At 42.6% G+C, this 27166-nt stretch overlaps 1 protein-coding gene across 2 annotated transcripts in view; it reads right to left on the bottom strand.

Annotated features, from left to right (window-relative positions):
• ANKFY1 (ankyrin repeat and FYVE domain containing 1) overlaps positions 1-24794 on the bottom strand; it is a 31444-nt gene extending 6650 nt beyond the window's left edge. For both annotated transcript variants that reach the window (XR_002467363.1, XM_021551058.3), the window contains exons 1-19: positions 24751-24794; positions 19962-20154; positions 18344-18462; positions 15896-16031; positions 14306-14429; positions 12983-13132; positions 12326-12491; positions 10078-10282; positions 9284-9352; positions 8357-8556; positions 7847-7944; positions 7237-7462; positions 6215-6313; positions 5692-5845; positions 4610-4778; positions 3316-3434; positions 2818-2974; positions 1657-1857; positions 302-478 (exon numbers count right to left, since the gene is read on the bottom strand). Coding sequence is in view for 1 of the 2 variants with exons in the window: in XM_021551058.3 (XP_021406733.1) it covers positions 302-478; positions 1657-1857; positions 2818-2974; positions 3316-3434; positions 4610-4778; positions 5692-5845; positions 6215-6313; positions 7237-7462; positions 7847-7944; positions 8357-8556; positions 9284-9352; positions 10078-10282; positions 12326-12491; positions 12983-13132; positions 14306-14429; positions 15896-16031; positions 18344-18462; positions 19962-20154; positions 24751-24760 (2772 nt within the window). In the remaining variant the exon portion in view is untranslated. The remainder of the gene's footprint in view (positions 1-301; positions 479-1656; positions 1858-2817; positions 2975-3315; positions 3435-4609; positions 4779-5691; positions 5846-6214; positions 6314-7236; positions 7463-7846; positions 7945-8356; positions 8557-9283; positions 9353-10077; positions 10283-12325; positions 12492-12982; positions 13133-14305; positions 14430-15895; positions 16032-18343; positions 18463-19961; positions 20155-24750) is intronic.
• Between the last annotated feature and the right edge of the window lie 2372 nt (positions 24795-27166).

The following is a 27166-nucleotide window of genomic DNA, read 5'->3' as shown; positions in this document are numbered from 1 at the left end:
TTCTAGGCTTCCAGAGTGTATAAAATGGCATAATTAGTGAGATACAAAACTTGTGTTTGTGTTTAAAGGTGCAGAAAGAGCAAGGAAAGATTCATTAAAAAGAACCAAACCTAGCAATTGCTGCAAACCCAGCATGCTCATGTGAAGGCTGCTGCAGCAGCTCAGCTGACAGCACAAGCTAAGGGGACTTTCTGTCTCAGAAAAGTGGCATCACTTTGATGTGATGGATCACAGGCAGGCCCTGTGCAGTAAGCAGAGTGCACATTTTGGAGCAGAGGAACGGTGAGTGCCCAGCACGCACCAGATTGCGCACGATGATCTCGGAGCCAGCCTGCACTGCCAGGTGCAGGGGGGTCAGTTTGGAGGCGTCCTGCACCCGTGAGTTGACGTTGGCCTGCACGCTGATCAGGAACAGCACGCTCTCGATGTCCGAGTTCTGAACAGCCACGTGGAGGAAATTCCGGCCTTTATTATCAACCTGGGGCAGAAAGGGCACGTGCAATTAGTTTATCATTCCTGTAGAACAAGGTGGTTTATGTAGCAGGACATGTTTTCACTAAGAGACACTTGCTCCCTCTGTTTGAACTGTAGAATCTTGTTCCTTTCACTGGCTGACATGAGAGACTTACCTGATAGGTGTGACTATCGAATAACTGAACTGAGAAATTATCTGCTGCTCAGTCCAGTCTACCTCACACTACTTTATTTCTATTTTATAACCTTGTCCTTCCTTGACCACACATTGGATAGTATTTTTAGACAGACAAAAAGTTAACAGCTGTTGTGGTTAAATACTGAGCAGCAGTTAATGATAAACTCGGTTAAATGAAACAAGCTTGAGTCTATCTGGCAATTAATCCAGGAGAAGGAAGCAACATGGGATCCTGCCACAATGATGTAAAGTGCATTCACTTTACATTCACTAAAGTGATCCAGTCCACTCCCTGCCATGGACAGGGACACCTCCAACTACCCCAGGTTACTCCAAGCCCCATCCAACGTGGCCTTGGACATTTCCAGGGATGCTCTGGGCAACCTGAGAACTCGTTTTTTTGGCTTAATACCAAGTACATGTTGTTCAACTTTGCCTTGCAGCTGATGTTAAAGCATATTTAAACTGGCTGTATTTGTAACCATGTTTTAGATATAAAACAAGAGCTTGCTAAGCACTCAGATATTTGACTAGTAATTAAATTTGCACAGGATAGGAAGAATCTCCTGAACAGCTGCCTGAAGTGTCACACCAGAAGCCTGAAGATACAGTTGGAGGTTTTATAGTTCAGCAGGGCAGCATAGCATCTATTATTCAGTTATTTTAGGTCAGGTTTTCTGTTGTGGACAGCTTTAGGAGAGCTGGGTAATACATTATTTCTGTACTAGTCCAGCACAAGTCAAGAGTGGAGTAAGAATTTTCTCCTTATACACACATATGTCTGTTTCTCAGTTTAGTATTGACAAGACACTAACTCTTAATGTTCTTACTCACACATATCACATACACACCTACAGTTTCCTAATAAATCCTGCTTAAGAGAACTGGCAAATGGATTGCATGCAAAGCCACAAAAGAATAAAACAGAACTGGCTTGTGGAACAGCTGTTACCACAAACTAGTGCAGTAACAAAACCAGCATGGTTTGAACTCTCCCAGCTTACCTGTTCTGCAGCTCCTGGTTCCCTCTTCAAAATTGCTTCAGCTGCTTTATTGTTTTTATATGTCATGGCACAAGCAAAGGGTGTCATTCCTTGCCTGTCACGTACATTCAGTTTAATATCTGGATGTGAAATCATCAGCTGAATGATAACACTATGTTGGTTGCTAATGGCAACATGGATTGGAGTTCTTCCTTCAGCATCCTAGAATGAAACCAGAAAGTTTGTCATATATAGACTCTATAGTACATAAATCCTTCTCTAAATCTGGAGGGTCAAGGAAACTTAGTAGTTTAGTCCTGTAACCTACCCAGCTTCCTTCAGCATGGACACCAAACAGCTGCAGGGCAAGCTCAAACCCACAGGGTAAGAAAAGCAAATTGGGATTTGTTTCTCCCAACGGGCTGAATTCAATCCTGTCCTATACAGCCTTTTAAACAGCTCACCACAACATCTCCCATTTAGTCAGTCATTTTGGGGGCAGGGATTAGCATTCAAATTTAATAGCAAAGTCAGCTGATGTGTTTAAAAATTTGTTTGCATCAAGCAGCAGTTTACAGCCAAGGCTGCTTTGTGACTGTGTTCTGTGATTCATTTTAAAGTCACTTTCAACAGAATCAAGACCAAAATGTCATCAGAACAAAAATGTTATCCATTTGTTTCTTTTGTTGTTATTTATAAAGCTTCTGTTTAAGGATTACTGTGTAATCAAAAATGAAGTGTAACTCATACTTACATCACCCCAGTTTACTCAATAACAGAAGACATTTCCCAAACATACTAACAAAGCAGAGTATTCTGGAGTTTTAAACTGTAGTGGGTTTAATGATTAATTCAGCTGTGCTCCTGTCTTTAATTCCTCACCAGGGACAGGATACACTGTATCCCACTGTACCTGAGAAAACTAACAATGCAGTAAGTTTTCTGTATCATTTTCCTTCAGCACAGCTTCCTGAATTAACCACCATATGGGCAGAGAAGCACCAGGTGTGGAAAAAGGGACAGGAGAGAAAGCAGAGCTGCATCCAGTCACTGCACTGGCTCAGCTCTAAGAGAAAGATTTTCTTTTCTCTATCATACAAAATACACAGGTGAAAGTTTGTTTTCAGTACATTGGAGGAAAAGAATCTACTTTTAAAAACTGGGCATGATTTGTCCACATACCTGAGCATTGACATTGGCACCAAACTCCAGAAGGCACTGGATCACCTCTTCCAGTCCCCAGCAGGCTGCCAAGTGTAGGGGAGTCTGTCCATCATGGGCTTCCTCTTCTCCTTCTCCATTCGGGCCTGGCTTTCTGGGACTATTCACATCACACCCACTATAACAAACACAGTGCAGTCAATTTATTATGTTTAATCCAGATTTAAACTGCTTCAATAAAAGTCACAGAAAAGATGACAAGAGCTGACGCAGCAACTGCTGACACATTCTACAAAAGCACAAGTTCTTGGTTTTGGTTTGACTTGTCATCAAGAACATGATGCTATTATAGATAACAGAATGTGTCTTTAGGATTGGTCAGAATTCCCTAAGTGTCACCCACCCAGAAAAAGTATAAGGAAGCACATAGTTACTGATTTAAGAGAGCATTCAATTAATTTATGCCAGGGACAGCCCTACGTACATGTTAGAAAGTTTGTATTTGGGAAGGGGTCTGACCTGCGGATCAGGAAGCAAGCAATCTGTTCACTGTTCTCATCAATTGCTCTGTGGAGAAGGGTTTGTGAGCAGCCACTTGGTCCTGACCCCCAGCACGTTGCATCACAGCCATGCCTAACCTGGAAAGAGAAGCCCAATGACACAACGAAGGTTTTTTTTCAACAGGCTCCTACTATAGTTCCTGACTAATGTTTCTGGAACATTATCTCCAGGAGGTAAAACTTGAGATGCCCTCCTTGTCTATTCTTGTGACAGTCCCTGAATTTCAGGAAGCTACTCTAAAGTCTTCCAGACCAATACTTTATTAGTTTACTGTATAATCCTTAATTAGGTGGTATTTATTAACAATTCAAATATTTGTCCATATACTTTGATAGACAGATCTAAAGCAGGTTGGACTAGTTACCTCACTTTCAGCAATGACAAGCACCTACAGTAAATCAAGCAGCATCAGCAGATGTTGCCTTTGAAGGTCTGGCCCAGTTACCTGCTTTCTTAGACATTCAGCTAAACAGAGAGCTTTTTTTCCAGGAGCAGTGTTGCTAATATTTGTATTCTTCAACTAGAGAGCTACATACTTGAGCAATGTGGCACTTAACACTTGTTCTACTCCACTTGACAAACTATTGACAAGGTTTAAGGATGAGTAGTTAAGAGTGAACAGTCAAGAACATTTACAAGAACAGTCAAGAACATTTACAAAATGTATTTCTCATGTCACTAGCAGAGTTTTTAAATAGCTGTCTCAAGCAGACAACTGGACAAAGCTTTTAAGTAACTTCATTAGGAAAAAGACACAAGGAGGTCTACTTGTGTCTCCTAGGAAATATCCTGCTGTATCACCCATGCCTGAAAGTAAAGAGTCTTTAAAGTAAACATAAGCCTTTAAAGGCCTTCTTGGCTCAGTTTTAAGATACAATAAAAAGCAGCACATACACTAAAGCATAAAATGAATATTCAGTTTTATTCAGAAAGCTTATCATTACACAAGTTATATATGCTATAGACCAGTCTAAGCAGATCCTTACTTCTCCCAAATCAAGAATCCAGACAGTAGAATACATATAGAATACATATTTTAATTAAAGTGGCTACAAGATATTTGGCTATGCAGACTATAGTATTTTTAAGATTCCTGCAGTAAATAGGAATTTCTGGTGAAGAAATGACCTCCAGAAATTAATAATATTGGACTGGTTTTTCTCTTCATGCATTGAGTTTGCTTTTGCTAATGAATCCTTTTGCTGCTAGGAAGATGAACGAAATTGAAACTAAAGCCAAGTGACAGTCTTACCAGAGTTGATGCAATGTCTTCCAGGTTGTTTTCCAGGGCGAGCCATAAGGGAGGATTTCCTTTCTCATCTGGCACAGACATGTCGGCTCCCCTGGTACAAATGGCATCCACCACGAGTGGGAGCTGGTTTTGGATGGCCAGCTGTAGGGCTGTCTGTCCATCCTGGGTCCTGCAGCAGGGACACTTCCAAGTGTTACAGATGTATTATAAAGCTCAGTGACAGCACTTTATTGGCAAAGCAAGAATTAACTCCTGTCGTATGTATTTTTGCTGTGGTAAGACCATCACAAACACACCACGTATTTCACCACAGCTCTCTAGTCTACCTTTCTTCTTCCCTTCACTTTTACAAAGTGATTGAGATCTACAGTTGGAAAATCAAGTTAGTGTTCTTAGCTCAGAAACATTCAATTCCTTCAGTGCAGCCATTATTTGAACAGAGTTCCTTCTGAGCCAGCCTGCAGCCACAGAAGCAAACAGCTTTGTCTCCAATGTGGCAACAATTCAAGCAACAGTCAAATACCAACTGTTAAAAACTTGAAGTTAGAATTAAACAGCAGCATTAGGCAGTTTGTACTCATGACATTCATTACAGTACAGCTTGCCAAATTTAACAGATAGCCTGTCAGTCATGTAAGCAGACAAATGTTCTGTTAAGTCTAATGTTAAGTTGTTCAGGAGATACTGAGAAGGCAAGATTATCAGACCCCTGTTGCTGGATCTGTATCTAATTATTTTGGATGGTAGCAAACATGCAGTTCTAACAAGCTGGCAAATGGATGAGACAATAGAAGTTTCAGCGCCTCAAGGACTTCAGTCTGCTACAAAGGAAGCTGTTTTACCTAGAATCAAGTGGCACCTCCTGCAGCAGCCCCAAGAGGAGGTACTGATGAAGGGAGCTATGCCTAGGTCCAAGTTAACACATGTAACCCCTCAGCGATAAATAGTGTCAGAAAACATTGCCAAACACATAACTAGGTGTAAACCACAATCTGAAACAAATCTCAAACCATTTTACAAAGGCAGCCACCACCTGCTCCTAGATACATATACAGTGAGAGTTGTATCAGTTAGGATCTTACCTGACATTTATATCTGCCTGGTGTTCCAGCAGGAAGAGGGCACTCTTACTGTCCTGTCTCTGGATTGCCATGTGTAGGAGTGTCTGTCCATCTGACATGGTGTCATTGATGGATGCCCCAGATCCAAGCAGCTGAGCTGCTATTGTGTGCATCCCTGAACAGAACAAGCTCATTAGTATTTTACCTTCAGTTCTACAAAACAGACGAACTGAGACTAATAGAACAAAGTTAACGTGCACAGACAATATGATTAATAGTTTACATCTGATATGAAAACTACCAGGGAGTTCACACAGGAAGGATTCCACTAAAGTGCAAGTACAGTTCTGGGCAGAAGCTGTAGGACTAGAAATCTTTCACTAAGTCACATGTGAACACTAATTTTAAAATATGAAGAACCATCTAAAGCTCTCCTTGACAACTCCTCCCCAGCAGCACAAGCCACAACATGAACACACACCAGCTGTTTTATCTTTAAGAAAATCCTGTTCGCATCATAGTTTCACATCCTGAAGGCACATACCTGTCCAAAGAGCCAATCCCAGCACAGTCTGGTCCCTCGAGTCCTTTAGACTAAAGTCAGGAATAATTTGCAAATTGTTGGTAGCATGAAGAGCATTAGCTACAAGAAAGCACAAGGAATTAGGGCATTCTTGTACTTGACCTGCAGTCACACACTGAAAGCTGTAGCAGCAATGTCTCATTCTGTGCTAGGCTGTTCCTTTAGCAGTCAGTTTGTAAGATCTGAGCAAAGTACCTTCAGCTTCCCTGATGTGACACTGCCTAGGATTCAGACTGTATTGCCCCTACTGACTGATCTTAATACATATACCAAGAAAAAAATCAATTTTCTAGCTAAGTGGCTTAACCTGTTTCTTTCTAGCTGCAACTCCAAAGAGGGTGGCATATACAAAACTCTGAGAGCAAAGAGTGGAGGCTCCACAGTATGGTGGAGCCTGGGATGGGTAATATTTACCCCAGTTCATCACCTGGGATGGGCAATATTTACCTAGGATGGGCAATATTTACTCCAGTTTACCTACTTCCTTCTAAATCCTACTTATGGCAGAAGACAAAATTGGCCCTGCTTCAGCTGTCAAATTCCCTTCCTGCTGCTAGAAAGAAGCTGACCAGTAGCATTTAATGAACTCATCTGCTGGTATTTGAGCACTCAAGTCTCAACTCTACTATAATACCAGCATTGCTCTGTATAAAGTCCTCTTACTAAGGAGTTGAGGGAGGCAGAAGTCTCACCACATTAAAATGCCTTTATCCAAAATTGCTTCTAGCATTCACCTGAAGCAAATGCTTTGAAGTTATCTCAGTTGTAACAGAACCCAAGACTAACTGTTGAAGCCCATTACCTACAATGAAGAATTTACAAACAGCCAAAATAATTTTCTTATTTTAACAAGCAGATAATTTAAGACTAGTTAGCCAGTCTTAATAATTTTTATACTTAAATACTGTTTGCAGGAAGATATGCTTTCTTAGTAATTTGTCAAAACAGCAATTCACTGCAGCATCAACAGTCTGGACACCTACCTTTTTGTTCTAGGATGACTGACACCACATCTGGGTGATTGTAAGCAATAGCCATGTGAAGGGGAGTTTGCAGATGAACGTTCTCTGCTGATGGAGGAGCAGGTGCATCCTTCTGCCCAAGCACTGCTTCTGCTGTCTGGATGTTGGGATTGGCTCCTTGCTGAAGGAGTTCTGCTGTCAGGTTTGCTAGGCCATGCCTGCAGGCTGTGTGCAGTGGGGTTTCTCCCTTTAATAAACAAGGTGCTGGGTTAACAGCTTGAGACATGAAGAGAAGCAGCTTTTATACTATTAAAACTACAAGAGCTAGTGTGAAGAGTTTCACTCCTAGTGGCTGAAGCTCCTCAGGAGTTCCAAACTACATGAGTTAGCTTTCACTAAGGATTTTATTACACCAACTACTGAGATAAGTGCTAAAAGAATGTTAGCAACTGGTGATTCTGCAAGAACAGTGCCACAAGAATGCAAGTGGTCACTAGTAAATACCTGAATATATGCAAAGGTTCACCAAGTGTTCCAACTTGCTTTAAGCTATGGTTTAGCAATTAAAGATCTCTGCTATCAAATTTTGAAGAGAAGCAAGGAAACTTTCAGACTAAGTTTCTGCTTTTACCCATTTGTTTTGGTGGTTGACTTTTGCTCCATGAGTTGCTAGGAAGAGAGAAGCTGCCTCATTTCCTGCACCAGCTGCTCTCTGAAGCAAGCAGTTTCCTAAAGAAAAACCAAGAACACTGTTATTCCAACCACACTTTGATACTAACAAGTGTGCTAACACCTTCCCCACTACCTTACATTACACCTTGAAGTCAACAAGGGAAACCCTTGGTACTAAGGTTACTAGTAGCCCCCTTCCAACTTTCACATCACTTCCATTTAGTGATTACACATCTCGAAACAGTAAAGAGGGTATTAGAACCTGGCACTGAGCCCAGATTTTCTGTCACTTCCTGTAAATCCATCTCAGCTTGTCAGTGCACCAGTTCTGGGTAAAGCAACTACCACCTAGTATTTATTAAGGAGCAATTGCTGCTGAAACCTCATGCAGCTCCTCCAAGTGCAGTCAGCATTAAGCAATTAATACACAAGACTTCTGCCTACAATGAAATACAAACCTCTGACTTACCTGTTACTGTGTCTGGAGCATCTGTATTGCTGCCTCGCTGGATCAATCTTGCTGCAAAACTGTTCTCATCAAATGAGGTTCCATTCACAACAGGGGCATCCTCAAAAGGGTTCACAGACTGATCAGATGATACAGTGATGTACTGGACTGCAAGCCACAGAGCTGTGCTTCCTTCATGATCCTTCAGCTCCAAGTCTAATCTAAAAATAAAAATTAGTGTCCCCCAATTTATACCTTAAAAAGTGGTTCCCCAACTCAGGTGAAGTTCCAAATGTCTGAACAGCTGTACTAGTTAATCTCATACCTCTCTGACAACTTTTGCTTGCCAAGAAGCCTACTGTAGCTCCAGTTACTTCAGAGAATTTTTGAATACTCTGAAAAAAGCACAGCACCTTCTAGTGACTACTAGATTCAAGCTCATTGTTCCTAGGGAAGTGTAGAATCCCTGGTAGATTTGGACTCCCGCTAAGTGTAACAAAAAGGCAAATTCCCTTGAGTAAGCCATGTATAAGAACTGCAAATTCAGCTGCAATGAAACTGAGTCAAATGAAGTCTTCTGCTTCACCACCCTCAGAAGTCACCTCTAGGCAGAACCCAAGTTGAACTCAAGAATATACTGAGATATTTCAAGAGTGTTATTATCCTTCTAGCTCCACTACAAATCAACCTTCACCTCTGGAATTATTTCAGTCTCTTTGAAAAACACAGAGATGCAGTTTGCTGCTTCTTTACAGCAGGGCAAAAACTTACATGGCTGCTGATATGGTTTTAGCATCATCACTAATGCAAAGCCTTTACACTTTTGCATCCCAAGTTATTACTAGTCTTATTAAAAGGCAAAAAGGCATAGAAGAGTTGTTAAACCAGTTTTCACATTTTCACTGTACAAGGTAACCTTAGTGCATTTTACATTCATGTGAGACTTACTGCTTGCACTGCAGGAGCTGGCTGAACACAGGCTCATTCCTGACCACAATGGACACATGTAAGGGGGTCCTGTAATTGGAGTAAGAACAATTACAGCAGGAATAAGTGAGACACTTCAGACTTTGACCCCAGTCACCAACGTGCCCCTAGAGAACTACAGGCTTTCATCTCTCCTTAAAGGAGAAGGCCACAAGCCCTTAAAAGAAAGAGAAATCTAAACTTGTAGTGAACATGACTCCAATTAATTTGGTAGTAAGGAACTCATTAATATAAGAAGTAACTTTAAAGGAAGAACCACCATAGCTTCACCTGTCAAAACTGTGCAGCTGATACATTCCATGTCTTCTATCTTGTTTTATGAACTTGCTTGCCAGCCTAACCTAGCCTGTGAAAAAGCTTACAGGCCCTACACTTCAGATAAACACACAGCAGAAACTGGCATTTTTTGAGAACATTTTGGTTTCCCTGACAGCTTCAGGTATACTATTTGTCATCTTAGCTAGCTTTTACCATTCTGTGATTCAATAAAGGCAATTTAACTGTGTGCCCTGTGTTCTAACACTCAACTCACCCCAGCTTTCTGTAGCTGGGCTATGTTTAATTGCCCATGACAGGGTACCATTCAGCCTGTACAGCTTTCTACTTTGAGTGCTACCAAGAGGTCTCAAATTGGGTAAATGAATTCCTGCTTCCAGCATCAGCTGAAAGACCTGAACAGGTTCTTAGGAGGTTGCATCTGATCACCACAGCATTGTCTGTTCCACTGGCAGCACTTTACTTCCCCCAGTATTTACCTGCCTTTGCTGTCTTGCATGTTTGGATTGGCTCCTGCCTGCAGGAGGGACTGTGCAATCTGTGCCATCTCTGCCATGACATCTGGTGAGTGCTTCTTGGGGCTGTAGGATGCCACGAGGTGCAGAGGAGTCTCCTGCTCTCCCAGCGTAGCAGCATTCACACGGGCACCATTTTTAATGAGAAAGTTTGCAGCAAATTTATCTCCTTTTGTGAAAAAAAACCCATAGTTATTGATGGATATATGTAGCCTATATATTTTATACTCCAGGAAATGGGTACACATGACTTCACTCCATACCATACATTCATTCCAACACAAGTATCTGCTCCTAGAATGCCTCAGCAAGAGGCAACTTCAACTATCCTTCACAGCAAATTCAGGATGAAGATATTTCACAACAAGCCCTTGGAAAAGCTGTTTTGCTCATAGGTTACCTGTGACTCATGTTCTCACACCAGCTTATTGTTATAGAGACACTGACTTTGCTCATTCCTCTATCAAGATAAATCCATTGCTGCATAATAAAACATTGGACAAATTGTGACACTAAACATACAGGTATTTTTTGAACAAAAGGTACTGTTCCAAGGCACTAGTCAAAAGTTTCCAGTTAAAGTCAGTCTGTTGAGTCTTACTACATAAACATGTAATAACACTGCCTTTGCTCTTAGAAATTCAGGCCCTAGTATATATAAGGGTAAGGGCTTTAGCAGTGCAGACCCACCATGCACAGCATTCCCAAGAACTCCTTCTTGAGAGCTTCTCAGGAGGCCAAACTTAAACCCACTAAGACACATGAAACTTTGAACTTGAAACAACAATGCAAAGAATAACTTCAGGAAAATACCAGCTGCCCTTCTAACTTCAAAGCTACTTTGCACAGACATATTCACATTTTGCATGGCCTCAATGCAAGACTGGAGAACAAAGAACAGTGTTTCAATCTATAGTGCTGGATTATCTCTGCCAACAAAAACAGAAGTCCTATTTTCTGATTTCCATATCAGACATTCCCCCACTTTTCAGTGATCATAAGTAGTAAGGATCATGTGGCAAGTGCAGACAATTTGCTTTAGCTCCATTTCCAGAACATGTGATTGTTAACTGTGATTAATTCACTGAAGCTGTGGTTACTGGAAAGCAAGCATTCATTCTCAGAGCTCTATCTCAGCCTGAAAGCAGATATTAGAACTAAAGACAAATGCCAGCATTAAGAATGAAGAGCAGCCTGCTGAAAATCCAGTGTTTTATAGGGCTGCAGCCATCACACACTGACCTATGCCTACAATGTCTCCTACTCCTGCAGCTGAAGTCTCACTCACAGGATCAGATGCCAGTATTGCCCTGTTTAGACATGTAGGAGATTAATTCAAATTTTGTGAGCTTAAAATACAGCTCCCAGTTCTTCCTTTACTTCTAGGGGTCCAAGACAGTTTGGTGCTAGAAATAAACTTTCTGGAACAGAGCTGCCAAAGACATTGCAGAAATAACAAGCAGCACAAGGTGCTTGCTGCAGATCTTCACCACACTTTGACCACAGGCCAAGATGCTGCTGATCCAAAGCCTTCAGAGTACTGTGGCCATGGCAACCAGAACCTGCTGTGCTCCAATTCTCATAAGATGCATTTTCCACTCTAAGGTGGAGAACAGCTCAATATAATCATGTAGTTGTACTCAGACTCCACTCTGATAACTGCACTAGAGCTTTGAAAATATTTAGGCTGGACAGAGGTACCTCCAGTTGCTACTCATCTTTCAGTCAGATTTTCCTCTTCTGAATCTGCTGTGCAGTAGAGAGGACCCTTACTGTTAACCACATCTCAAAAAAGCATATGCTGCCTTCAACTCAAGTCTAGGAAGACTTCATCTTTGTGACCCTTACGTTGTGTTGCTCAATTCAACTATTTGTCAGAAATAATACTGTCAAACTAGAATATTCCCAGTGTCTCCCTGTATTTCTTCTTTTAGCAGGCAGTGTTATAGTAGACTGCACCTGGATATCGCACAGCATAAATTTCCCCAGCCAGCAGACTGGCTCTCAGATCTCAAATAATAGTCTGTTTGCTTTTATGTTAAAAAAAAAAAAAAGAAAAAAAAAAGAAAAAAAACAGGACAAAGTTCATACTTCACTACAATTTTATAACTGCAATGTCAACTGCAACATGACACAGGAATAGACTTTGAAATATGTATTGCACACTGGGAACAACTGGAAATTAACAGAGCTTCATATCCCATCTCCTTACCTCTCTGGATGGCTTTATGGAGCAGACTCCAGCCTCTCTTGTCTGCCCTGTCTACATCAGCCTTGTAGTTGACCAGTGTAGTTGCAATACTCTCCAACCTTTGGGCCAGGGCTAGATCCAGAGCAAGATCTCCATTGTGATCCAATTCATTGAGCTTCCCAGGAAGCTACAACACAAACACAGCCAAGTGACATTAAAAGTATTTGAATAATTATTCCCTCCCCTTTGTTGGGGGACAATTTATTTGCTACTTGTTTGGAGTTTTCATCCAAGCACAACAAAGACCTGTTACTTCAGCTTTCAACAGAAAAGCTGTTCAAGGAAATTATTTTTACTGAACTATCATGAAGCAGGAAAGTTGTCTATTATATAATCTACCCAGCTTTAAATGGGCATAGCAATATCAGGTAATGGATTTTATTAGATATATTCCGCTGCATGCAAGATGTTTTATGCATTATGAATCACTTCTACATTATGTCCTCATGTAGCTACTGCTAGATTGATCTCCATTACAGACACAGAAGTAGCTGTGGCAATGCTAAACATGCAAATAAGAATTAGTGACAAAAATCACTAACAAGGTTCAGATTGGTACTTAGGAACTAATTATTTGAAACATCAAATTCTAGATAGATCAAGTCAATCTCACTATACCTGAGAATCCATTTCAATAAGATACAAAAAGACTACATCTTCTCTCTCAACTTTAATGGCCTTATGCAAGGGATATTCTGTCTTTGACTTGAACATTTTATACAATAGCTGAGCACTCATGCTGCTGAAGTCTTCTTTTCGCAAGTCATCCTAGGAGTAATTAAAAAAGAGAAGGGTAAGCAACACTCCTGTTTTATTTATGGACAAGGCATTGCACAATGTAATTCTGAAGTTCACAAAACAAGTTCAGTTAAAAGTTCAATTTTGATAACATTTTGGCAAGAACAATCCCATATAGTCTTTTAAGATTAGGAAGAAACAATCCGGAAGTTTTAAATCTTTCATTTCAATTTCAAGATCAGTTAGTGAAATTTTTATTCCTTTTTGTCTACAGACATGGAAAAGTAGCATTTTAATGCTACTAGATTAACATCTAGTCTTTAAAATAATCCTCTACTAACTTATTCTTAACACTGAAAAAGTCCTACAACAATTGAAGACTGATTCATAAAATTATGAATAAAAGTAAACAGAAGCTTAGAAATAAAAGTATCTTAGGTCTGAGTTAGTGCTCACTTGACTGAACAGAAGCAACTTCATTTCCAGGTAGAGGTAAGCATCAAAAGTTAAGAGTCAAGAAGAAAGTCAAGAGTTGAAACTGCTGACCCACAGGTTCACATATAATCTTTTTTATGTATTAACATATCAAAACACTTCCCTCTGCCTTAGAATTAGCCAAGGAAAGAAACCTCCACATCTAGAGTATGCATTTTAGATTCAGAATAACGTAACGCCCCCCTCAAAGTCTCCTGTTGACAAGTCTCATTTTAAAGGCTAATTCATTACTCAGTTAATCAAACATCCTTCAAAATAAGAGATCAGAGAAAGTGAAACTTCCAAGCTGGTTGCAAGACTGCCTGCCTCTCTCTCCATTACAGAAGATAAACTGCCCTGGCTTCCATGAACTATTTTTAGAAGTAAAAGCAGGCCTGGGATTTGTGATCTGTAGAGACAGAGACCAACTATGGATGAACATGTAAACACTTTGGACCTCAGATTTGACAAATAACCCTCTTGTTTATTAGGAGACAGTCCCTTCTATCTTCCTCATGTTTAAGAAACTAAGACATTTTGTACAGTGAAATATTTCCAATGAACAGAACAAGTTTTTGGGTAGAAGTGATTCCCCCCCACCAAGACATTCTCAAGACAACTGACCAACTAACAGAGGTTAGACAGTGTGGTAAGGTAAGCAAAATTCTACCACTGAGTTTCTACAATGTGCAAACATTTCTCATCTTGCTTCCTCGTGCCAGGACTCACCCAGTGGCTAGCAATGATCTCAGCACAGTAGTTGAGGAGCGTGCTGGCACTGAGCTCCTCAGCAGTCTGATAGAAACGGATGCAGTTCCTGACATTAACGAGTGACATCACTCCTTTTTCACACCTGTCAAAACAGGAGAGCCACTGGTCAGTAATCAAAAAGCTTTACTTAATCACTCTCCCATGCTGTAACAGAGTCCTAACACACTTTCATAGATGCTGGTAAAATATGGCATGGACTTGTTTTACTAAAGGCTGAACTGTATAAACATACTTCCATCAGCAGCCCTAGAAGACACCTCCCCTAAGAGCAGACTTATCAGAATCCACCTAGCCAAGGCTCCATGATAACACCACACTGCAGGAGTCTGCAAGTAGAATCCATCCCAATTCTCCCAAGGGCACGAACTGCAGTTCATTCACTGCTATGAAGCAGGGAAGATGTATTACAGTGGTCACAAGTAGGGGTTGCTGAAGTTGGATATTAGGAAAAATGTCCCCATTGACAGGATAGACAGGCACTGGCACAGGCTGCCTGGGGCAGGGGTGGGGTCACCATCCCTGCAGGGAATTAGCAGATGTGTAGATGAGGCACCTGGGGATACAGCTAATGATGGACTTGGCAGTGCTGGGCTGTTGTTCACTCTATATTAGTGGTCTTCTCTAACCTAAACAATTCCATTATTCAATGATTCTATACCTACAAAAACATCTCATAATTATGAATGGCATCCTACACATGGACCTGTCACTGGACTACTGTGACCAGACAACTGCTAAGTTCACAGTACAACATTAGGGCAGCTTTCAGGCTGGTACAAGGCTTGAAGCAGTTTTAGCCTTGGCCTTACAGATTTCATCTTCTCTGGTCAGATCACTTGAAAGCAATTTAGTTACTTCACATTGAAGCCATACAAATCACAGCTTATGAATGTCATGTACTGCCACAGACATCCCTTGGGCAAAGGATTGTTCTGTCAAAGGATTCTTTGACTAAATTGAAGGCTTTGAAGTTGTACAAAACTTGATGAGATTTCAATTTGTACTTTCAGGCTTCTCACTAACTCTAAATGGTTTAGAAGACTCTAAAGAGTTCAACGTAGCACTAACCCTTAGTGCCACAGTGTAATCATAGTCTCAGAATGGGACAACATCCTACTGTTACATTAACCTTATGTCTAAAGAAAGGTTGCACGAAATACACAGAAGTTGCAAACATTTCACCTGTGCTACTTTAATACTGCAAATTAACTGCCATGGATCCTTCCTAGCATTCTCTAACAATTCCTTTCTTGCAACTCTCCTGAACCTAATACCATCCTATTGATCTCCTCCACACCAGATTAGGGTTATTAGTTTGGCTTCTTCTTCAGGGAGAAGAATTGAAAAGTAAACATAAAACCTATGAGAAGTCTGCTACAGTTTAAGTCTAGAGCAATGCTTTATCTCCCCTGATAAACTAAATTACATGCTGTATTATTAAAAGCTCAAGGCTTTGAAAAAGCATAATTTTATCCTATTGCCAGCAGCCATCATCTTATTTCTGTTCAAACAAGATTTAAGAGTTCAAGTAGATTTACCAAGACTCACCTTTCCCTAAGCAGCTGGAGCTGAAATTTATTAGCTAATTTCATGAGCTCTGTCAGGAAGATATCATCTTCTCTTAGCTCAAGTTCATCTGTGTAGATCCACCGCAGCATTGCCATGGTTACCTCTGGGTCAGCATCTGGTACAGGGAGCAACAGGATTAATAAAATACTTAAAAACAATCACCTATCCTAGTAGTTGCTATTCCTTTGACTTTTTAAAGTCACAGTTATAAAAAAAAAAAGATAGTTTTGTTTTGAAACTGTACTTAGTTCAAAATGTCAAAACTGAAAGGAATAACAGTGCTGGCACCAAGCATGAAAACCTTCTTACACTGTGCAGAATGCAGGGAGCCCTGTAACATCTATCTGCTACACCGATGTTGCATATTTAGGGGCCCTCATAAAGTCCTTGGTCCCTCACATATGGCATAATGCACATCCACACCTGACAAGAACAAAGCCCCTTTTTAATTTAACAGCCATATGTTATGAACTGCTGCATTCCAACAAAGGTACTTACACCTTGTTACACTTTGGTAATAATTACAAAGCACTTCAAACTGCTGGTAGCCATTTCTAGAAGTGCAAAAAAAGCCAGTTTAAGAAGCTGGTTAGATTTCAGGTCTTTACAAGACTGATCACAAACTGATGCTTTTACACAGTGGGAAAAAAAACAGGAAATCACACCATGGGACACTACACAAGCCCAGTGACCAAGGACCTTTGTCACTCATTCACAATTAAGATGACAATCCATCTTACAAGGATGTGGATAAGAAAAACTTCAGAAGATCAGATCAACTACAAGAGAAATATTCATTTAAAAATTAACCTCACTTTGAGCTGTTTTGTTCTTTAAAAAAACATTTTGAATTAAAAACTTTAAAGACACCAAAATACCCATCCTAAACTATCTCCTTTAGATGAAGGCTTGGCCCAGATTATCTGCAGAGTAGTAGAAGTACTTGGCATGCAGACTGCCTCTAAGGAATCTCAAGGTTTTAGTAAGACAAGCCAAACTCAAAGCAATCAGAAAACCTACTTGAGATGTACTATCAGCTCTGCCTTGGCAGAGGTAAAAGAGCATTTTCTCCCCCTCAATAAGTGAACAGGAGGTCATCTCTTTCTACTCTTTTAAAGGTTAGAAAATTCTACAGATTACAAGAACTCTAGGAGTGCTCAATCTCAAATGCTGCCTGCATTCTGAAGATAAGATTCAGGCAATCTTAGCTTGCAAATTCTTAAGAGAACCCCTTAAGAAAACAAACTGCGGGGAACAGCTTGTATCTTGCTCCAGCTACTTCATTAGGTAATCCTTGTGTCATTTATCAATTTTTTAAAAAAATCAATAATGCAATTTTACAGTCGAAGTATCATTTACTGGCATGTATTTAAGCAGTGTTTGCATTGTTAAACATGTAAGACTGCAGTTACATTTGAGATTCTCAGACTAGCTTAGATGTGGAGCTAAAAATGCTTTGGACTGCCACTTGTAACGACACTACAATTAACGTAAGAGCTTTTTAGTAATAATTTTTGTTAGCACAGCACTCAGTTTCAAAACTCTTTGGCATCTGTTTTCTTGTGGCTGTAGAAAGATCCACCAATCGTGTTCCAAGGAAGCCCATGCTGTCCCACAAAACCAGCTTGCTGTGACTTGCTACTTTCCAGATTGTCTGCATTTAGAATTCACTATAAGAATTCACTATAAGATTAAGTGCAGAACGTGAAGCCAATGCTTAATATTCAACATGCCAGTCAGCAAGCCTGCTTAACTTCATACCTGGTTTTACTGCTCACGAATTAATTGTATAAGGCTCTCCTACACTGTTAAGTAGAGAAAAGCCTTTAGAGAGGTTCAATCTGCAGAAGCACTGCCCAGTGTAAGTACATGCAAGGAACAGCTACAACAGAACAAAACGCTCATGTAGAAGATGGTCTGTTAGAAAACTTGTCTTCCTCACCTGTTTTACAAAGGTATTAAAGTGCCAAAGCAAACAATTTCAATAACACATCAGTACTTGCATTCACTTCCCACACACACTATGTTAACAAGCAGCAAGGTATTTCCATGACACGCTTCAGAGAAATTATGCACACTACCTCAAAAAGCCCTGTCCTTCCTCAAAAAGGAAGAAGTCAAGCTCCTCCATATAGATTTGTTTTTCATTATGTTTAGTTGACTCTAGAAAAGACAAACAAGCCACCAATCTCAACCCCTGTTTGTTAAAGAGAAAGAAGGCAGGTTACTGATTTAACTACCACTAGCACCCAGTTCACAAGCTCACTACCACTCTTCAGAGACAGAGCTCGGTAATCAACAGATTAAGCACCACTTTTAGTGGACAGCAGGAGATTGAAAGGCACTTAAGTAACCTTCTCCCAACAGGCCCTTTCACAAGACACCCTAAAGACAACTGAGGCATCACATTACTCAGCAGTGACTGACCTGACAGATCCAGCTCCTCAGTTGAGGCAAGGTTGGCAAGACTCCACGTATCGCTGCGTGCCGCCAAGACAAATTTGTGAGCACGGATGTGCTTGTCCCCAACCTTTATCTTCAGGTCACTGAGAGGAGAAAAAAGCACAAACATGTATTATGCAGCCCTCTCCTGCACGTAGGTATGTATAGATTCAGCATCTCCACAGTATCTATGTCTGGGTATCCACATTCAGGTTCAAGTTGTTTGAGACATTAAAACAAAATTGGTTAAGTAGAACATGTTGTCAAATGACAATTCATATTTTTCTAGGGAGAAATGCAATGAGTCATTCATATTTCAAGTGCTTGGTTTGGTTTGTTTTTTTTAAACAATTTCAGAATAAACAGCAAGAGAATTATTGTAGAAGTTAAAAAAAGCCAACAGTCTTGAAGTTAAATATTTATGTCACAGTGTCCATACTAATACTGTCAGCTGAGCACCAGTGCTTTCAGGCAAGACCAGCAAGAGAACAATGTTGTTTGACAGTAGTCTGAGTGCAAGGCAGAAGCCCCAGTTCCCAGGAAACCAGCTGTCAAGAACACCCATTTCATCCTGACCCTTTATACCAGGTTATCCAATTGCCCTGCTCATTCTGAAATCCCATGGCTTGCAAATGCTCTGTGTAGGTGTGCTTTCCACACTATTTTCCAAATCAAAGCACTGCTAAAAACTACAGGACAACACAGAGATGTTACTTAATGAAACCTGCACTGGGATCTGCTACCTTTCTCATTCTGTGATATGAAGGCCCTTTTAGACAACTATTCAATGTCTATAAAGACAAGAAACTGAACAGAAATTAAGTGCTCCAACTCTTCTGACATATACTACCTGACAAATCTTTTACCCAGCAGGCTACAGTAAGTTCTTGCAGGCAGAGCCTTTTCTCAGGGAGGCTCACAAAGAGATGCTGGTGCAAGGAAATTTTAACTAAAATAGATTTTCCCTTACATGACAAACTCCTTTACTATACTGGCAATGCTTTCAGTAACAGCAAAGAAATTGATAAATATCATAGTAGTCTCAGAACTTAATCAGCTCAGGGATCTAGAATATGGAAGGGATCCTTAGTGTGCCTATGGAAAAGAAACTATTAACCATAATTTTGTGCTGAGATTCAAAAATACAGTGTATCACTAGGTCACATATATCACTAATACAACCAGACAAGCAAAATTATTCAGGCATCTTCACACACAAAAGGAATACAGAATTGAAAATGTTTTATGACTAAGCCTTTCAAGAAAGGAACGGTTTTTCCAGACACATTGTGCAATTAATCCATCAACTAAGCATGGTTCAGTTCAAAACTCCTTCTCTTCAAAGTGAGCTTTGCTGCTGACAGTGATCATGGTTAGTTTTCTCTGAACTTGTCTGAGAGACAAACTTCTGCTTAGAGCTCTCAATGCAAGAACTGGATTCAGTATGCCACAACCTTAGCAAGCTCTTCCATCTACAACTGCAACTCAGGACTCTATTCACAACCGGCAGCAAAGAATTTTCCTTGTCTAAGACCAGGACCTAGTGCAGTCAATAAAACCAAAGGCTCCTGTAATTCCCCTTTCCCAGAGGGGGATTCCTTACCTGTACTGCTCCTGCTGGTAGAGTTCAGCTACAATGGCGAGAAGCCGACTGATGAAGGTGTCGCTGGCATTGTCCTGGTTGGCCTCAACAGCCAGAAGATTGCACCTCCTTTCTGTATCAACAAGTTTCTTCTGCAGCTTCACATACTCCTGGCGGAGGAGCATCAGGTGCTTTTCCAGCTTGGCCACCTCCTCTGCAAGGCACACAGTGTTACTCCAAGGTTGAGATATGCACACCTCTGCTTGACATCTGAAGGTACCTTCACCCTCAGATTGCACACTTTGTTTAACTACAACACGCCAAGGAGAGTCTCTCCTCTTCCAAATACCTGAGCATCTCACCCCTAGAATTAAACCTTCTATTTCGTATCATTTGCATGAACACAGTGATAAAAGCCACTTAGAAAGAAAGTTCTGAATTCTGTTTGGTCAGGAATGCTGTAAAGTTCCTAAAGCCATGGGAGTCTATTTCTATGGGAATGGTGGGGCAGAGAACTAAGTCTTTGGTTCTTACCCATTTTTTTCAGCCTAGTTAAAAGATGCTGTTTGACTTTTCAGCTGATGCTTAAACCACAAGTGAGCATTAGAACAGATGCTAAAGCACCATATCTACCTCAGAGTATTTAACTGACCTGTTTAGAACTCCTCAACCTGTCAGCTAAGAAACTCCCCAAAAAATGGCCAGAGCGGAAAACAGATTGTCCCCAGAATCTACATGCTAAAGGCCAGTCAAAAGTATGTAAAACTACTTCCTACTGGCACACTCCTCCACTGGTAAGGCACAAACAGAGTCAAGTCCATATTGGCTATTTCAGTTCAGGATCAGCAAAACAACAGCACATGGGAATCTGATCCTTTAACAGGAATTTCCATCCCATTCCAGAAGCCACTTTTCCACCACACTTGACTGGTCACTCCAAAACATGGTCAGGTAAATTAACCCACACCACCTCTATGAAAAAACTCTACACTTCACTGCTGTACAGGTATTTAAAACCAATCCAACTTATGAATGCTTATTTATGGATTAATTGCAAAAACTGTATGTTTGCTATTAATCAGAGTGCTTCGTTATCTTCCCTCTATCATTAAGTTGATTTTTCAAGTAAGGCCAAATCCCAAACCAGTCCAAAAACAAGAGGGGGCAGGGAGGATACATTTGGATGCTAAACAGTGATTTTAGGTGGGAAAGTTCCTACAAGATTACTCCCTACTAGCCAGGAATTTATATTTCAATGACTTTCCCAAAATATTTACTAAACATCACTAGTACAAACAATGAGAAACTGAGCTCTGTTGATCAGTATTTTCTTCTTGCTCCTGTAGAAAAGTTCAACAGCCAGCTGACCTTGGTCTTGCTCTGACACAGGTCCCCAGGGCAGAGCATCAGACTCTGGCTCCGTTGCAGACAGAACACCTTGTTTAGCCTGTCCTCTACAGACCCTGCAGCAAATGCTTCTTCATAACTCTCTTCATTTAACAACGATTGTAATGGATAAACAAAACGCAATGTATCCCATTTTATTTTTCAGTTAATACTACATAAGCAGGTTTGGTAGGTACTTCCTTCAACAGCCTTTTCCTTAGCTTCATCCTTCAAAATTTCAGAGATACCATCTCCTTTGGGATAACTTTCTCTTTCTACTGAAATATACTCTGATTCCAGAACTGTGCCATCAGCACCACACCAAGCCTCAAGGAGGGTTTGAAATCCTGCTGTGGTCAGTCTTCCTATGTGAAGATGAATGCAGTTTTGGTGTTCCCAGAACTAGAAGGACATGCCCCTTGAGCAACTACTCCTTCCTCATTTCTCCATAAGGGTAGTAAAGCAAGTTCTACTGTTAGAGCAGGGAGGGCAGGAGTCTGACAGGAGCCCAGAGTAAAAGACACTGAGAACTGCACCAAAACTTAATGTATGAACAGCACCACTGTTTATCCAGTAAGACTTTTAGATGCCATACAAATTCAAATGCTAGGAATAAGAAGCTGCCTAGTGAAGCTCATTGCATGCACCACCTTACAGAAATACTGCACCTTCCAGTCAAACCATGGAAGTGCAAAGGTGGGAATAATGAATCTGTACCATCCTAAATATTGTCATTTTACCAAAGTCAGTTCACTAGCTCCAAATTAGCCTGAAATCACCAGAATACAATGCAGAACTACCTTAAACCCCCAAACAGCAGTAGCTGAAGCTTTGTGCATAACCAACCATCCAGCTTGCTACTGCTGATTTCAGGGCAATCCCAGACAATTCCTACCAGCAGTGAAAGTACCTCAAAGAACCAAAGCTTTGAGAACTCTTGTTTTCAGACTGACACCATTGCTTCCTGCAAAGCCAGTGAGAAGGGCTGAAAGGTATTTGATTACTGTACCACTTACAAGAATTGTAAAATAAAGAGTTTCTCTTATTCTACATCACAACCTGCACACATGCTGTGTAGTAGCTACACTTGAGGACAGTATTTGATCTTACAGCACATTTCAAATGCACATTCAAGAGAGTTCTCAATGTCCAGTTAATCAACATTTACAGCACAAGAGCAAAGGCTCAGTTTTCCCTATAAATTGTTCACTTAAAGAGTGAAAAAATAAAAAGCACAATTACTGCAGGCACACACACCCTTAATGATGGTCCTTGCCTCAAGACACTGAAGGGACAGGCTTAGTCAGATACCAGTAAGCCTCTGGCGGAACAGCAATCCCAATGCCTCAGTGAGGAGGATGCCCAGTTCAGCAGAGTGGAAAACACAAATGCCTCTTCTTCTGAGCCACAGTCCAGGTAAAAAAGAGTACTTTTGTTAACAGCTTTCTGGCAGACTGATCGGCAACCCATGAACTGGCAGAAGTTTATATTCCAGACTTTGAAGAGATTTTCAGGAAAACCACTGTCATTTTTTTAACAGAAGTTCTAGGGAGCAAATAATTAGCTGAATCAAGAAGGGACGCAAAAGGCAATGAGGAAACAGCACATATCAATAATTAGAGGGAGGCTCTAGTGGAATGCATCACACAGCCCATTCCACCTATCAAAAGCAGTCCCAGAAGCCACACAAACTTTGTTTCCTTACAAAGTGGACCTGAGTGAAATATTTCAGAAAACCAAATTATTTCCTTACCCCCTCCACTGCTTCACACTCTGACCCTTATCTCCCCAAGGATGTACATGTCACTGCTTTCTTGTTCCTCCTCACTTTTACATACTTTTGATCTTTACCACCCCAGAGCTCTACAGCTACTGCTTCTTTACACTCAAGAATTAATCCAACAATTCTTACCCATGCCTGCATGTAAACCTCTGGTATTAGCAGTATAGAACACAGAAATTACAAACTAAAATATTCAGTCTGCAGGTAGCAATTGCAGTAAATCTGATGCAGGATTTTTCTGGAGAGAGGCAACACTTCCTTATGAGAAAAAGCACTTGGCTGAGCTAATAACCACAATTTGACAAGCTCCCTTCCTTAACAGGCTTTCACTTTTCAGCTGACTCAACTGTAGCTCTTAACTAGAGAAGTTGGCTGCAGGTAGGTACCTCGTTTGCAGGGACAAAATGAGCCCCTCTTCCAACACAAGCTAAGGAATGAAATGGGTGACAACTCCAGCTTGTTATTCCAGTTCACACAGGATCATTCATTGATCATGTGCTTTCTTCAGCCAAAAGATCAGAGAATTACTTAAGGCAGGGAAGAATCTCTGAGAAGTACAGATTGTCTGAAACAGGGCTTGATTGTATCAGCTGCAGGTTAATTCTGCAAAGGAGGACCCTGAGCCAGAGCCTCACATCCTTGAGGATCTCTTTGGGGAAAGTTTCACTACCTGAAGCCAACTTGGACATCTAAAGCTCTCCAGAACTGGGTCACCAAGGCTTAAAAGCAACACAAGAGGCTGGTCAGCTAAATATGAAGCAGTGGTATTTCAGCACACAAGAAGTTAGGCATTCCTCTAAGGACTTATCAAACCAGCTTGACTACAGCATCCTCTCAGCTGATACATGTCAGTCCAGCAGCATCTGCTCAATCTTAGTATTCTGCAACTGTTCTAAAACTTCACCACTGTCCAAGAGCTGCACTTCAAGAGTTGAAGGCTCTGCTTTCGTGACTCTAAATTAATTTCCTTTGTGACTTGGAGCATTTTAGCTCCGTTTGCACACTCCGTTTCCTCCAAGAAAAAGAGGAAGCTTGTCTTGCAGAAACGAGTAGAACTGTAAAAAATCCAAACTTTTTTTTTTTTTTTCCCCAAATCCCTTTAGCTTAAATTAATTTGAATGGTGCGATTGCCAGTCTTCAAGCAAAACAGCAGCACTCCAGGAGCTCTGCAAACCTCACCCGAGCCTGACAAAGGGAGTCCGGCACAAGTGACCGTGCTGCTGCAGCACAGGCAGCCCGCCTGGGGCAGGGCACGGCGGGATCAGAGCCCGGCCGGCGCCGGGATGAGCCCCGCGAGCCGGGCACGAGCCCCCTGCGGCCCCTCTCACCCACCGCCCGCGGGCCGGGGTCGGCGGCACGCCCTGGCCGGCTCCCACCGCCCGCGGCCACCCCGAGCGCCCTGCTGAGGGGCGCACCGCCCGCGCCGGCCCGGCCCCGCCCGGGGGTGTCCGCCCGCGGCCCCCGCCATCTCCCGCTCACCCCGGAGCGGCCCGCCCCACCCGCCGCGGGCGGGGCCGAGCCCGTCCCGCACGGCAGAGCGGCGGGAGCCTCACACTGCGGTGCCCCGGGAGCGGCGGGAGCCCCCGGCCGCCCCGCGGTCCCCGGCCCCGCCCGGCCCCTCACCGGGGCTCCCCCCCTCACCTTCCGCCATGTTGGCTCCGGCGCCGCAGCTCTCGCGAGACCGCCGCGCTCTGGCGCTGGGGCGGGCGGCGGCTCTCGCGAGAGCAGCGCAACAGCGCCGCCACTGGCCGCGCCGCTGGGGCGGAGCCGCTCGCTCCGCGTTATCCCGCCTTCTCCCAAGTTATCCCGCCTTTCTCCGAGTTATCCCGCCTTCTTCCGAGCTATCCCGCCTTCTCCCGCGTTATCCCGCCTTCTCCCGCGTTATCCCGCCTTCTCCCGAGCTATCCCGCCTTGTCTGCTTTATCCCGCCTTTCTCCGCATTATCCCGCCTTCTCCCGCGTTATCCCGCCTTCTCCCGCTCTCCTCCCCGGCCGTCCGCCGGCACCGGCAGCCGGTTCGCGGCACGGCAGCCCCAGCCCGGCGGGAGGCGGTGCGCGGCCGGGCGGAGCCGCCCCGGGATGCGCTCCCCAAGGGGAGCTGGGCTGACGGGGAACAGCGAGGCGGCGGCTGGCACGGCTGGAGAACGCTGGAAAAAAGCCGGCCAGCACCGGGAGAAACGCAGCCGTGCCTCGCCTCCGCTCGCCTGCCCCGGGAGCGCCGTCCCGAGCCCGGACAGCGCCTTCTGCCCGGCCAGTGCCCGCACGGCTGCGGGAGCCGCAGCGAGGGGGGCATGGGGGCTCTTCCCCACTTCAGCTCCTGCTTTTCTTTCAGTCCTGGGCACTGAACGCGTGTCCCCTGCACACTGGATTGGTGCCCGGTGGGTGAATGGTTGCAAGCAGACAGGCAGTGACCAAGTACCAATAACAGGATCATTTTCCCAGCCACGTGTACAACATAGCTCGGCTGTTGTTGTTCGTCATCGCTCCTGCTCAGATGCAACTGAAATGCCAAATACTCGATGCTGGTCCAACAGCAAATTTGTTGCTTGCTTTGAGGAGCAGCTTTCAGTTAAATGTTATTAGACTTTATGCACAGTATTGTTTTACAGACGTAATTTTTTCTGGACTCCAGCATGAAGTGACCTTTGAAAAGTTGCTCTACATATTTATTTTGGTGTTGCATAAAACAGCAAATGCAGAGGTGGGTCCAGGAGGGCTACAGACTGCAGTTTTCTAGACATACCATGAAACAACTTGTCTCATTTTGCACACCTTGATGACAGCTGTGTATAGCAAATTACCCCACTGCTCATGGTGCTACTATTGATCCTCTTGAGGAACTGTGAGGAAACAAGTTATTGCTCCCTGATCAGATTTAGTTTAACTTCACAGTAATAACAGAGATCAGATTTCAAAACACTGCTATGTTTTGCATCACAGGAATTGTAATCTCCTCTGGGGATTTGCCTGGGAAGGAAGCTGTAGTATGACAGTGTTTCTAAACCCCAACCAGCTTCTGATTTGGTTTAGATTCCCTCATGCTGCTTCTGAAGGGACTCACGCTGCTGCTCTGTTGTGCAGTGATGGCACTGCACCAAGAGCAGTGCACCAGATGGTACAGACACAGTGGAGTCCACCCCACATTGGCCTTCCAAAGCCCAAAATACATTTCTAATCAGTTCAGAATTCATGTGCTCTGCTTATTGATCATTTCGTTCCAGTAAGTGTTTTCAGGCATTGCAGTAAAAGGAATTTTAGAGTGATAGTTGACAGTCCTGAGTTTTAGGGATCTGCTCTGGTGCAGCATGGAGAAATAGAAAAAAGGAATCAAGATGGCCACACTAGTTAGACATTGATTAGTATTTGATGCTTTCCCTTTTCCTCCAGTGATATCTGGAATGCAGGGCAAATGCCCTGTGTTGGGGCAAAAATCAGCTCAAACCCCCAGCCAGGATAACAAACCCCTGGAGAACCTATAGTGATAACTGAGCAACCTGCAGGAGCCAACCAGATATAAAGTCTTGCTACAAGAAAAACTGAGGAATGCTTGTTCACCAAGAATCTTCATACATGTCAATCCTGCATCTCCTCAGTGGTGTCCCCATCTGGTTTTATCACTAACAGCTTTCCACCAGTGCCCCTTTGAGTGTGGGGCAGGAACAAAGAGCCAACTGTGATCACAGAAGAGTTAAATAGGCCATTTCCTTGCCTGCCAGAGGCTTCCTACAACCTGGACACTTGGCACCAGACCCTGAGCTGCCTCTTTCATTCAGTCACTGGGCATTAGCCATACCTGCAGCTTGTAGATCTTAGCAGTATCCCATAGTAATGCTCCTCCCTGGGGAGTATCTGGGTCAGATGGGATCACAAACCACCTGGGTAAGCCAAATAAATGTTTGAATTTACGAAGAGGGGAATGAGCAGTGCTGTGGAATTCACAGTTCTTCCATACAATTGAAGCAAAACATTTCCAGGTCTACCCCCTAAAGAACAAACAAGCAGCAATTCTGGAGAGCACAGACCTAAAGCTTTGAACCATCTGTGGATTTACAGGTGAG

The sequence above is a fragment of the Lonchura striata genome, chromosome 20, assembly GCF_046129695.1.
Source record: "Lonchura striata isolate bLonStr1 chromosome 20, bLonStr1.mat, whole genome shotgun sequence".
Classification (NCBI taxonomy): Eukaryota; Metazoa; Chordata; class Aves; order Passeriformes; family Estrildidae; genus Lonchura; species Lonchura striata.
The sequence above is the reverse complement of the archived record's forward strand: the minus strand, read 5'-3'. Positions and strand labels throughout refer to the sequence as shown.